Source organism: Tachypleus tridentatus, chromosome 11, assembly GCF_004210375.1.
Source record: "Tachypleus tridentatus isolate NWPU-2018 chromosome 11, ASM421037v1, whole genome shotgun sequence".
In the NCBI taxonomy this organism is placed as follows: Eukaryota; Metazoa; Arthropoda; class Merostomata; order Xiphosura; family Limulidae; genus Tachypleus; species Tachypleus tridentatus.
The window spans coordinates 1,306,853-1,321,527 of record NC_134835.1 but is presented as its reverse complement, the minus strand read 5'-3'; the positions used below and the strand labels follow the sequence as shown (position 1 = coordinate 1,321,527).

The window sequence follows — 14,675 nt, the reverse complement described above, 5'->3', positions numbered from 1 at the left end:
ACCAGCACTGAAATTTGTTCCTCACAGTGTTAAATATACAGACACAGACCTATTTTAACCTAGCTACTGAAGTTTTCAACTTGCCTCCTTATGTAAAAGCTAATGAAAACCCTGTGCTGTATAGATGTAATGTGACATGAATGTTACAGCTCCATCATAACAGTTCCCCCTTTCTACAGGTTAGTCAGTTGAACATTATGGTATTTCTCATACATAAGTATGAAGCTGATAAGGCACCTTGGCCCCTGTTCCCTTGCAGAATTATTATAATTGACATACCCCGACACACATATACACCCATACACAAATAAAAAATTCCCCCTTCACCAAATACCAAAAACCAAATAAAAAAAATATTTTCTCTTTAGTAGGAAAGGGCCTGAAGTGTACAGAATAACCCCTGATATGACACATCACTGCATTTGATTTACTCGTTTGTATGATTGAGTGGAACTGCTATATAGCCTGACTTGCTAGGCCAGAGCACATTTTCCATTTAATCTGGAAATTGAAACCACAACTAATTCAGGTTTCAGGTTGGAAACATGATGAATTCCTAAGTCTGAAGACCTCAGAGGGTGTTTGAAAAAGTCATTTACCTCTGCAAACTGTTTAACAACTAGGAAAATATCCTCAGATTGGCCATGTTTGGCAAGCAAATTCTGCACAATACATATTTCCCCATTAAGTAGCACACAATTGTTTTCCTGATCCAAAGTGATACAAAATCTTGGTAAAAAGAGTTGGCCATACTGGTTGTAAACTTCAAATAATTCTGGAACAGGACCATTGCTGTGCTCCATCTTCAAAAGAGGATAATTTTGGTCACATGCAGATCCTCTAAATAAGCTCTGTGACTCTGAAATTCGGCGAGCTACTTGTTGGATAGGATGCTGTGGTTTTCTAACCATTTTTTTCACTTTGCCAAGAAAATTTTCAAATGGAAAAGCTGATATATTATCTAGGGGTCCAAACCTATTCACTTCATCGGCAAGATGGACAAGTCCATGGACATTGTAGACAACTTCTTGGTGGCCATAAATTTGTGTATACTCTCTCACAAAAAATACCAAAAGTTCTCTAACATAATCCACATAATGAGTACACAAACGTGGACTGGTCAAAATGTTCATACCTACAGAGAGAAGAACAAAATTCTTGTAGAATGTATCAGACAATATATCCTTCAATACAAAAGAACCAGTGTACAACAAGAATTGCCTAAACTCTGTAGCTTTCCATCGGTCTATCTCACTTAATGCACGGGGTTTGTGCGCAAATTCTCTTGGAGAATAAGGTGCCAAAGCTAACAACCTACCAGATATCTCCAACACTGATCTACTTGGCAACCTGCAAGTCAGTGACCCTTTTATCCAATACAAAAGAAGACATTGCATCACACCTAAACAAACCAAGTGCATATAATCTAGAGGCACCTGAGTTACCATACCAATATCCAACTCCAACAAGGGAGATGGAATGTCTGTATGATGATTTTCATCCAGCATGTCTCTAAAGCTTGCATCAGTCCTTAAAGTTGCGTCAGTCTCTTGGAAAGTGACCTTGTTGTACCATGTCCCTTCCTGTGTACATTTGTCACAGTCAAAATATCCATTGTAGGGTTTACAACATTTGATCATTGCCCTTGCTGGAGCATCACAAATTATTGCTGATATCTGTATTTGGAAATGTCTGTCACCAAAATTCAATCCAACTCTTTCTAAATATTTCATTTCTTCCACAAAATCTTTCATATATTCATCCAAATTTTGGGGTTTGGAATTACCAGCAAATAAGCCTATTAAAAATGGTTGTTTCAAGCCCTTATGGTCCAGCATTCCTAAAATAGGCCAAAACTGCAGTTTAGAACTTTTAAATAATGGCAGCCCATCAATATTAATTTGGAGCAACAAATTTACACCTGGAATAGATTCAGGATACAGCATTTGGTTAATTCCTTTAGATATTCCAAAATGGTGATACAACCCTCCTGCAATAGGCTTAACTGTAATGCTAGTGCTTGTTTTAAGCAAAGTTCTAGGATCTTTTGGCAAACTTGGATTTTTTTTGCAAAGAATGTGGAGAAGGTCTCCAAGTGCCCTGTGTGTAATTTTGTGTTTTGCAGCCAAGTCAGGTTCTCCATCAGAACCTTCATCATCATTGTGATCATCATCAGAAAACCTATTCACTGGCTCTTGAGCCATAATATCACCTAAACAAAAGTAGTTGTAATCTTCTCAACAACTTCTTGCAAATTCTCATTAGGCTTCTCTGGAATACCTCCAATCAAAACATTATAGTTATAAGAATATTGTTCCGCGTCACACATCTTCCTCCGAAAACTTGCCATCTCCTTCCACAATTCTTCATTTTCATGCTTTAATGTTTTCCTGTTTACACTCCTTAACTTCAGCTCTCAAAGTTGTGATATCCTCACTCATAGTTTCTACCTTCTCTGAATAAAATTGAAAGGAAGTCACTAATTCTTCGACCTTTACTTTAATTAAGTGAAAGTCATCAAGTCTTGACAAAATTTCAGTAACTTTTGTCTTAAGCCACTTCATATCTGCCTCCCCCATATTTAAATCAAGCTCACTATTCTCAATAAGATTCACTGTCTCCCCCTCTAACGAAATGGACACAGTCCTTCTTAATGGAGATTCACTATTTAGGCTTAACTTTCTTTTTCTCATACAAAAATCACATTCATAACTTTTCCCAATTTCATTAAAATATTCCAAATCCTGTTCAGTTAAGTTCTTACATCTTAAATGATACCATTTTTGACACTCACCAGAGTGCTAATCTTTTTGCACCAATTTTGACTTTTTTAATTAATTTATCTTTTACTCAAGGGAAGTTTCCTAATGCTTTAAAGTTATCATTGGTCATTCCTATTTATAAATCTGGTAATATTTCTGATTTTACGAATTATAGACCTATTTCCTTATTAATACATTTCTCTAAACTATTTGAAAAATCTATGAAGATTAGAATTTTATCATTTCTTGATAGACATTCAGTTTTGTCTCCTTCTCAATTTGGCTTTCGGCCTGGGCTTGGAACAGAGGTTGCTGTTGCTAAACTTGTGGGAAGTATTACAGAAGCTTTGGATTCTGATCTTCATCCAATTGCTGTTTTTCTTGACTTAGCCAAAGCTTTTGATTCTGTTAATCATAAAATACAAACTGATTGCTTTCTATCCATAAAAATTATAGTGATTGGCTTACAATTAATGTTGGAGTACCACAAGGTTCTGTTCTGGGCCCTTTATTATTTCTCATTTATATAAATGATATTCTTTCCAACAGTTTTTTGGAGATATCCAAGCCTATGCCGATGATATTGGTGTTGTTTATAGTAAGCCAAATCTAATTAATGAAGCCATTATTTCTAGTGATCTTAATAAAATTAAAAATTGGCTTTTCTGTAATGGCTTATCCTTAAATATATCTAAATCTTTTCTTCTTCAGTTTAACCTTTATGGTGTCATTCCAGCTTTTCCTTCTATTTTTTATCATTCCAGTGATTGTTATACTTACCCTAATTGTAAGTGTCCTAAATTGACTCAAGTTTCCTCTGTTAAATATTTAGGAATTATTTTAGATCGAAAATTAAATTGGCAATTTCATATTAATTCTTTAGTTAATAAATTAAAATATAGTTCTATGCTAATTTTTGAACTTAGTCATTGTGCTCCTTATCATATTTTGTTAAGTGTATATTATGCTCTCTTTCAATCTTTCTTACAATATTGTATTTCAATTTGGGGTGGCACATATAAGACTTTTTTAATTCCTATTCACAAGTTGCAAAAAAGTGTTTTCTCTCTTATTTTTACCTAAAGGCTTGATACCGATTTCAGTAAATTTAATTCCCCTCTTTCATATGATAAACTTTATTTATATTTTTTAGCTTTATCTACAATGCATGTTTCTTTTAATAGGCCTTTTAAAGTCACTTCATATTTTACCGACTTCAATCTTTTTTTCCAATTAATGTACCCATACCACGTTAAAACAGTTACACTTCATCAATATCTTTATTTGGCACCTCATTATTCATAATTTTATTCCTTATAGTATAAGATCTTCTATTAATCGTGTTAATCAAAAGAAATACTTAAAACAATGGATCTTAAATACTGATGATAATATTCTGGGAACTTTATTTTGATTTTACTTTATTATGTGTTTAACCATCACAGGACGAGTTAACTCTTTGTTGATGGTTTTATATTGTTATTTGATTTTTTGTGTCTAATTTATTGCTTAATAAATTTATTATTATTATTATTATTATCTGTTTCAGCTTGAGACATGGTATTACATGAAATGTCACCTTCACTTTCCACTTCCACAGTTGTGCTCCCTGCATTTTTTGAAGGTGAAGAATCACCATCTTCACTGCACCCCTTCCAAAAAGTAATGTTCCCGCTATTGTTAACATAAGCATGGGCTTCCTCATACACTGAATATTCATTTTCTTTCACATGCATTTCCTTTTCAGTGCCATTTTCACAAATTTCTAGAATATATTCCTCAGCTTTTTGCTTAGCTTTCCTTTTTAGGCTCCACTGTGATGTTCCCATACCTCTCTCAGAAGCTGGTCTTTTTCCAGACATGGTTTCTGTATTTCATGACAGTCCTATGACTAATAAGGAATTTAAAATGGACTGAAATATTTCAATTGATCTTCACTAAATGGTTCTAATTCAAAGGTTAAATACTTTTTCTTTGTGCAGCAGGAAGAAATTGCAAATTTCAAGATGTGCAAGGATGCAGCCAAATTTTAAGGAACTCCAGAAATAGGAGGTATGGGAACCCTGACCCTGAATTTGTAGTGATCACATAGTCACAGGGCAAAATGGCCAAAATTATGGTAATATTTAGCATTTAAGTCCATTAAACTAATGTCCTGTTGCCCTTCACAGCTGTGACAGCAAGTCTATTATACTATTAATTTGAAACTTTAGAAAACTACTTGTAACAATAACTATCTAAGCTAACAATTAGATATAGCGAAAAAATTACTTTGGGTGTCTATTAATAAGATGCTCTGTATGTTTCAATAACAATAAAGGCCTACAACAGTGCAAATTGAAGAGGGAGGAAAACAATGCCCACAGGAGTAAGCAACTGGAACCAAGCAGAGAGCCAGTACAAATTAGATAGACTCTATAGCCTTGGGTAGATTGGCAAATTTTTTCCCAGAATCAGAAACTTCTTATGCTACATTATTTAACAATGCCTAATACTACTATGATGTAGCCTTTTGAGAGCTACGGTACCAGTATTAAAAAAGTACTGAAATTTCTTCTCAAGTTTGTGAAAAAATCAACTGAAATCGGAAGATCGGCATATCTTACATTAAATAGGCCCCTAGGTAGGTTTGAAGTCTCGGAAATGGCTTCAAGATCGATGTTTGTGATTAATCAAACCAATCTTCCACAACGTACCTTAATCACAATCTTTTTTGAATTTCAACAATCACCAATTTGAACATGCAGTTTGACTAATACCGTTTCTATCCAATTAGATGGATACACAAAACCTGCAAGCAATGCTTCAAATATCCAAAGGCAAAACTTAATTTCACTGGACCTAACTTACCTGGTACAAGTAACCTTTGGAATTAAAAATCAGGTTTCTTTGGCAACGGTAGCAGTACTGAAAGTGCTTAACGAGCAATGTCTCCTTCAGCAAGTGACCACGCAGCTAACACAAAGGCTATCAACGGTTTGCGCGCGATACTAGGAGGTCAGCGATATCAGATAACCACCCGCATCGCTTTGGTGCACACCGCGCTCAGCCTGTAGACACGAGCTGGACTGCACAAGGCCAAACTATAAGTCTAAACCAGTGGTTCTCAACCTTTTTTTGTCAGCGGGCCACATGATGACCCGATCTGGACTCGCGGGCCGCAAGTCACTAAATTATAGTAAATTCTCTGATAAATTGATGCCGTCCTTTTACATCTGATTGAATGGTTCGATTATTAGAGTGGTTACCTCCCTATTACACTTTTAGTTGCATTGCAACGTATGTTATGAATTATTTCTTGTGCGGAGGAAGCCAAAGAAAAAACGCTGAATATCGTTTCTCTTTGGTCCACGTTAGTATGTTATTAAGTTGTATACCGATACAAATTATAAGTAATAATTATTTTAAGAGGTGTAAATAAGTAAAATGTCAGTATGACCAGACAGACAATGGATTTATTGAAAATATATACAAAAATATTCCAAGTCATATCCAGCACACTCGAAGCTATTCAAACCAAAAATAAAATTTAAACACCCAACCATGAACCTGCAAGTCTTTGTGAATTAGTCAATGTGACTGTTGGAATTGTTTCTGCGAGTCCACCAAGGAATCAAAACGAGGAGTCATTGTTGTTGAAGCGACTTGAAGGAGCTGGGTCATGTGACTGTCAGTAAGACGACTGCGGAATTTCGATTTTATGCGAATTAATTTCGAGAAAACCATCTCGCAAGTATATGTTGATCCGAATATGCACGCCTGACGGTAAGCATTTTCAAGGAGCTGAGGAAAAGTTTTTTTGAGGCATGCGTCGCCAAAATCGATGAGAGAATTTCCATGGAAGGCAGTCTTGAGCGAAATATCTGCCTGCAGGTCAATCAGCTCTAGCTGGTATTGTGCGGGTGCATCACTCGGGTTGCATTGAAAGGTGCGAAGAAAAATGCAGTTCCTCTATTGATGTCTTGAAATCCTTGAAGCGATGATCGAATTCAACCTTAAGATCCACAAGTACTTCTGTATATGAAAACGACGAAGCACTAAATTCAGCCAAAGTCGGAAAATGAAGAGTACTGCCGCGCTGAAGCTGAGATATCCACAGCTCTAACTTCGATGTAAATGCAGTAAAAGTGGCAAACAACTCGTGACACATTTTATCCTTTCCTTGAAGTTGCAGGTTAAGATGCGCCAAGTGACCTGTTATGTCAACAAAAAAAGCGAGATCTTGAAGCCACTGATTGTCGTTGAGCTGAGGAACATCCTCACCTTTTCCTGGAGGAAAGTCCGTATTTCTGGGAGTAAAGCATGGAATCTTTTTATGACAGACGATCGGCTCAGCCAGCGCACTGCCGTGAAAATGATGACGTCGCCGTAGTCTGCGTTGATATCAAGAAGAAACTGCTTAAACTGGCGATGATTAAGCGCATTCGCACGGATCCAGTTCACGGTCGAGAAAACTATGTCCGTAACATGCTTAAATTTCAGCGAGTTTGCAACTAAGTTTTCTTGGTGAACGATACAGTGGTGTCATACAACAGGTTTCAGTTCCTCGACCTGACGCCATCTTGTAATGTGACCTTGTAGCCCCTCACCGAGGCCAAGCATAGAAGGAGCACCATCGGTTGCTACGCCGACTAACTTCGCTGGATCAAGCTCCGCATCCTTGAGGACAGTCATCATCTGTTGGAAGATCTCAGCACCCTTAGTCGAACCATGAAGAGAGCGAATAGAAAGAAGTTCTTCGGTGATGGTAAAATCAGGCTTAACTCCGCGAATGAAAAAAGCGAGCTGCTCGATGTCGGCAATGTCTTTCGTACCGTCAAGGGCAATCGAATAGCAAACGAAATTCTTTGATTCACTCATCAATTGTTCTCGTAGGTCGTTTGAAATGCACTCAACCCGTCTGGTCACTGTGTCGTTGCTCAGCTGCAGTTTCGTTGCCTTTTGAGTTGAAGTCGGGCAGCAGTTTTCAGTGAATAGAAGAATGCCTTGTTTCAGGATCTCACCATCGGTGTACGGTCTCATGCGACTTGCCAACAGATGACTAAGCTTGTAGGACGTCAGAGTTACATCCCGTGATTCGTTTACAATTATTGTGAATATGTTTGTTTGAGTTCGATAGTTTCTTTTCAGGGATTCGAGTTTGGCCTCACGTGCATGTTCCTTGTATTTATCCAGGCTTGAGGAGTGAAGCGAACGATAGTGGCGTTCTAAGTTAGATCGCTTCATCACAGTTATGATTTTATTGCACAGAAGACAACAACATCTTCCTTCTTTTTCTATGAAGAAAAAATCTAATTCCCACTCGGTGTTGAAACGGCGATTCTCGTCTGAAACAGTGCGGGCTTTCTTCGGCAGCGGCGTGTTCATCTTAATGGGGTCTTTTACAAATAACAAATTTTCAAGCGACACGCCTTAGCGTTCACTGTATATTGTTCCTATGACTACCACCTCACCTAATTCAAGCCCTTCGGAACACGAGATTCGCGACAGCCGTAGCCGACAAACTGGGAGAAGTGAGAAGTAGGTCACAACAATAGTGCGTCACGAACTCGAACAGCTAATCAGCGTCTTAGAGGAAACAATGGAGAGAAGATGAGTCATGGCGAATACACGCAGGAGCGGGCGCAATGGGCGGTGAAACCAGAACGAACGTGATCGGAGGAAAGCTCGTTGCTGTTGGCGACGCGGTAGAAACGTTGGAGAGATATCGTCACTATTGTCGACGCGGTATCGAGTCAAAGTTAAGTTTCATTGCATATGGGTCAAGGCAATGGCTAGGAAAGCGTAAACAAAGGCCGAGGCAAATCGCAAACGCGAAGCATCATAGAGATATTAAAAGTAATTGCTATTCATCTTACTTGAAGGTTTAGATTATTATCTGCACACACATACCACAGTGAGTAGCCTACATGTACATGTTATATACAGTGCATATTTTTTATTTTTGATTATTTGAGTTATATTAGGATGTCATCATTGGAAAGTGATCTGCGGGCCGCACATCGCATGCTCGCGGGCCACATGAGGCCCGCGGGCCGCAGGTTGAGAACCACTGGTCTAAACAGATCGTGATGCGAAATACCAAATGTGTCACGTTTGCACGCACGGCGATCTATAGTGGCGGGCGCGGGAACCATGCCGCGGTTGTCAAATGCAAAGTGCTGATCAATTTGCTACTGTATTTTAACCCATGATTCATAATATATTGATTTATTCATTGGGTGAGAACTCAAAACGATTCATGCACTGCGTAATTTCATTATTATATTTCATTTAAAAATTGTTTTTTGTCTTCTTTCATTAACAGAATCCTAAGAATGTAGGCCTAATAAAAATAGAACTAGGTGAAAATAAACAGAAGTGAACATATAATTAAGACAATAAGGCGTCCATGTATACCAGGGGTGTGCAACATTTTTCGTCGGTGGGCCATATAACCAACTTCATCAATCAAGCGGGGCCACTTAAAAAACAAGCTTATTCGTGTACATGCACAATAAATTTAAAAATTCTCAAAATGCAAGCAATAATATTTTATATTTTGCATGAGTGATCATTTTAGTGCGACACTTGAAATTTAGAGTCCTTGCAGAGCTTGTCAATATCAGCTTTGACAGAAGTGGTTGCCACTCTTAACTGACTGGTCAAATGTTCATCAGTCAGCTGACTTTTACATTTGGTTTTGATGAGCTTCATTTTGGAGAAAAATTGCTCACAGCAGTAGGTGCTACCAAAAAGGGAGGCAATTCTTTGTGCATGACGGGACAAATTGGGAAACTTTTCACGTACACAGAGTTTGTAAAGTCTAGCAAACTGTTTTCAGAGAATTTCCTTTTAGTGTCCATGTCAGCCTGCAGTTCAATGAGTTCCATTTGGCAATCATCAGGACTGTCTTCCACTGCCAAATCAAAAGGTTGAGCGAACAATTTCAATCTAATTTCAGTTTGTCTGAAATCTGGAAATCTGTTTGCAAACTCATCACGCAGCTTTTGTACACTGGTTCCATATTTGGTGCAATCCAGATTAGGAAATTCCAGTTTCCTGGTTGCAAGACATGTAAAATGGGTCAATATGGCTCTTCTCAACTGAACCTGGAAAAGTTCCAATTTCTTCTCAAAAGCACAAATATGCTCAAACAACTTATTCACAAGTTGACTTTTCCCTTGTAGTTTTAAGTCTAAATCAGACAGATGCTGTGTAATGTCTGTGAGGAATGCTAAGTCATTCAGCCAGTTCTCATTGCTCAAGAAGTCCACATTCTGACGTTTGCTCTCCATGAAGAACTTAATCTCCTCTCGCAGATTCCAGAATCTCTTCAAAGTAGCAGCTCTACTAAGCCAACGTACAGCAGAGAAGTACAAAACATCTGAATACTCACTGTCCAGCTCATCTAAAAAAGTTTTAAATTGTCGATGATTTAATCCTCGTGTTCGAATATAATTTACGCATTGGACGACATTTTTCATGACTTCTGCAAAATCCAGAACTTTGGTGCACAAGCTCTCTTGGTGAATAATGCAATGGCTTACAACTACGTCTTGTGCTCCAATTGCAGTTAGAAATTTCTTGGTGAATCCATTTGTCCTACCTGTCATGGAAGGAGCACCATCTGTTGTAACACCACATAATTTATAAGGATTCAGTTCAAACTTTTCTACAACCTTAAGCACTTGTTCACAAATATCCTGTCCTGTGGTTGTGGAGGAAAGGCTTGCCATATCTAAAAACTCTTCGAAAACATCAAAGCCTGCAGTAACAGCTCTGATGAAAATGACAAATTGGGATGTGTCATTGATATCAGTGCTTTCCTCCAAAGCCAGACTGAAAGCTTCACACGAATTCAATCTCTCTTTCAAAGTTTCTTTGATGTCCTCTGAAAGATCTTTTGTCCTGCGTGAGACAGTAAAGCGGAAAGGCTAGTTTGCTCCACCAAATATTTTTCTCTGGACATGCATATTCTGTGAATATTGTTAAACAATTTTAATAAATTCTCCATCACTGAAAGGCTTTCCCTTCTCTGCCATACATTCACAAAGCTTAAAACTCAGTTTTGTCACCAGTTCTGAATTTTTCTTGAAAGTGGTAAAACACCTTGTTGCTTTTCAATGGATGTTTTTAAATGTTCAATTTTGTCCTTTCGTGCCTGACCAACAATTTCATCAAACTGGGAGGAGTGCTTAGTTGCGTAATGTCGCTTAATATTGTACTCTTTCATGACTGCAATTATAGTTTGACAGACGAGGCAGACAACACCTTGATTATGTGGGACAACAAGATATTTTGTGCACCATTCACTGTTGAATAACCTTCCCTCATCATCAATTTTCGTTTCTTAACTGCTGACATTTTACTAGCCCTGAAATCAAAACAAAACTTATTCTCACGAAAATAGCAAAGTAGAAAAAACATAGAATTTATTTACACATGGAACCTCTTATGGACAGAAACACGTGTTTCTAAATTGGCATCCCGATCATAGCCTTCCGGTACTTAAATTAATTGAGAATAGCAAAATACAGTGTGACCTCGCCTATTCGCGGTTCACCATTCGCGGGTTATGCGCGAACTGCGTTTTTGTAGGTCACAAGAGACTGAAAGGGCTTTTCGAGGAGATTTCTGCTGTATTTACTCAATCAAGCCGTTTTTATCAATTGTCGTCTTCACCAAACAAGATTGGACTGCTATTGGCTGACTGCCTCAGCTTCCCCAACAACGCAAACGGCAAAGCACAGCCCGGTAACGCACGGTACAATTTAGTGAAATACATAACAGTATGCAATATTGCTACATTATTACTGCATCAATGAGTATAAGTATCATTAGTGTTTGGGAAGCATTTCATATAGTATATAATCGCATACATATACGTTTTAAAACTGCGTCCAATATTCGCGGTTTTCGCTATTCGCGGGAGGGTAAAGAACGTAACCCCGCGAATAACGAGGTCACACTCTACATAGAATCAGATGCATCTGAAAGCAAAATTTTAATAAATTCAGTAAAGTCACAACAATATGCTAAATAATAATCAATTTACCTTCAACCTCTTGTAGTAACTGCAAAAGGTAATAAAATTTTCACCAATAATGAATGACGGACAGCAGAGGTTAGGGAAAATTGTCGCCAGCGGGCGAAGGCGAGGTTCTGGACATGACGTTGAGTCGTAGACAATAGTGCTAGTGCACGTCACCTATTCATGCCCTAAGGAGGCCGACCAATCGAATTCGGCCTGCTCCTCTCTAGCAAAGATAATTTTAGAAGTTTGTCGAGTCGAAGTCTGGGAATCCCGTAGGATCGATGCTTTTAAAAATATTCCATTTGCGTTGGATTACAGATCAGGCCACATGGTTAGATTACAACAACTAGGGCCACACTAAATGGCTTGGCGGGCGGGTTGTGGCCCGGGCCGCCTGTTGCAAGTAGGAACGATAAAGGTATACGCAAAATTATGTTTGAAAATCATAGGCGGCGGAGCGAAATTTTGGTTGGGGGGGGGGGTGCAACCTCTACGCTCGGATGCGATGAGCAAAAAAAAAAAGTCCCCAATCCCACAAGGTCTCATGCTTGACGTTAAATCGTGTTCATAAATATATGTAAATGGGAAGTGATATATAGAAGAGGGTCTTTTGTTTTGTCTCACACACCTGTGAATAATACCGAAGAGCATTAACAATTTACACATGCTGGCAACGCATGTTTACCATCCAGGTAGACAAGGAAAATCATATAAATCCGCGCGAAGGAAAAAATTGCGTCCTAGCAAGCTAAAGGAGCAAGATAACACAAAATTTATATATTGACCATGGAATGTTGGGGCGCTAGGCCCCCATATTTGTTGTTGGGGGCGCCAGGACCACCCTGCTCCGCCGCCTATGAAAACTTTAAATTGGTAGATCTACCCTCGCGATTATGCATGCATGACAAATTGTCTATCATATGGGAAGGGGATATCAATCCTGCAACCAACTTCAATTTATCGACAAATAAAGACTATTATAATTATTATTGGCTAGGGTAGTCCCTATATAGAATTAGGCCTATCCTGTGCCTTTTAGCATCATTGTTATAGGCGGCGGAGTTTGGTTGGGGGGACTCTCCCCTGACGCAGGTTGGACAAGCAAAAAAAAAGGTAGTATTTTAGGCTGCCCTATTCTATATCGTTCGTTCATTATTGAATGGAAATACTTGCCTATATAATAGATTTTGGTGAAATTCTGTACAGAAATACTTTTCTTTCAAAAATACCATGCACTGCAGTAAAGATTCCAAATCTTCGATCTTCAATGTGTGTTGGCATCGTGTTTGATCTTAAGTTTCTAGAAACTTTTAATTTAAATAGTTGTCATTGTAAAAAATCAACTTAATTTTATCTGATCAAAATATTTCGGCCAACATTCCACAATTTTCTGCGATCAGTTTAATAATGAAAATTTATGTCTGACAGCAGTCTTGGGAGATTTCCAAAACCGAGTATGATGTTTGCTATTTTAACCACCCATTCTGTTGGTCACTTTGAAAATAGATAACCCTCTGCACCCGTCTGGTGATGGTCAGATGAAAAAACCGTCAGGAGAGGGGAGAGATCAATTACCAACATAGAAGTTTGGGAGAAATGGCAAAACAAGGTCATTTTCCAAAATTTTTCCTTCGCATCTTTACCGTTTCGTCATAATAGATTGCTCCAGCCACAGATTCATCCCTGTCTCTGCAGTCATCTGCCCTAAGATATAGTTCCTATGTTCCTATTTGCCCGTACGATGAAGTACAATCAGCATTATTGTCTGTACTGATAGTGTACAACAATGGCTTTTTAAGGAAGAGAGCATTGAAAGCATTTTGACTTTCCTTACAGTATCATTTTTCAATGTCAGGGGCGTATATTACCATTAGGCATTTGCCTTAACACAAAGGCTGTCCAGAATTATCTTATAATTTCAGTCCTATAAATTTCATTCTCCTAAGCTTCAATATGTTTAAAAGCTACAATATGTTTAAATTTAGCCCATTTATAATGTAATTTTGGAAAAGTTTCAATATCCCACCCCCCGGGTCTTTCGCGCCCTCGCAACTTTTGTCTATATACATGGTTTAATGGTAATATACGTCCCTGACTATGGGACCTGGAGAAACCCTATGAACAAGGCCCCGAGGGGGGGTTTAGCACTAGAAATTCACGAAATATACTGCAAAAAAAGGTAATTTTTCCCGGCAAGGGGGGTTTTAAACAACCTAACCCCCCCTGGATTCGCCACTGTTCAGTGAAAGAAGAACTTTTAATGATGACATTTTTGGTTTTGCAGCAGTGGTGATTATTTTTTTCGCAAATCGGCATTACATGTAAAAGAAAGTCGTCAGAAAGTTTTAAACATAAATAGATAAAAATTAAACGCTTAAGGCCTGTCACTCGAAAATTACATGGTAATTTAAGTAATTCACGGTTGAATTCCAAGTTTTCATATAGGCCTACAGTTTATGAACTTGTCTGCAGGTAAAATTTTGTTGTCACCTGGGTTGGTGGGTGGGCGGGGCTCTCCCTACACCGTATATACTTTCATAACTCTCTAGCTACGCCCCTGACGTCTGTCACTCAACGATATTTGAACGTTTAGCAAAACTACATGTTCTCAACATTGAATCATTGACCATCACCAGACGGGTGCAGAGGGTTATCTATTTTCAAAGTGACTAACAGAATGGGTGGTTAAAATAGCAAACATCATACTCGGTTTTGGAAATCTCCCAAGACTGCTGTCAGACATAAATTTTCATTATTAAACTGATCGCAGAAAATTGTGGAATGTTGGCCGGAATATTTTGATCAGATAAAATTAAGTTGATTTTTTACAATGACAACTATTTAAATTAAAAGTTTCTAGAAACTTAAGATCAAACACGATGCCAACACACATTGAA

General features: G+C 38.2%; 1 protein-coding gene and 1 long non-coding RNA gene across 2 annotated transcripts in view; one reads left to right on the top strand and one right to left on the bottom strand.

The window, feature by feature from the left end:
• Nucleotides 1–14,675, top strand: part of LOC143231598 (uncharacterized) — an 88,026-nt gene that overhangs the window by 18,251 nt on the left and 55,100 nt on the right. The gene's annotated exons all lie outside the window — the stretch shown is intronic.
• LOC143232417 (uncharacterized) lies at nucleotides 474–2,952 on the bottom strand. The gene has a single exon (XM_076467863.1). It carries the CDS (start codon nucleotides 2,202–2,204, stop codon nucleotides 474–476), a length of 1,731 nt encoding a protein of 576 aa, XP_076323978.1. The 5' UTR covers nucleotides 2,205–2,952.

Bases quoted from the DNA above. Each gene is read 5' to 3' on its own strand.
- LOC143232417 (XM_076467863.1), bottom strand. From the start codon at position 2,204: ATGGCTCAAGAGCCAGTGAATAGGTTTTCTGATGATGATCACAATGAT.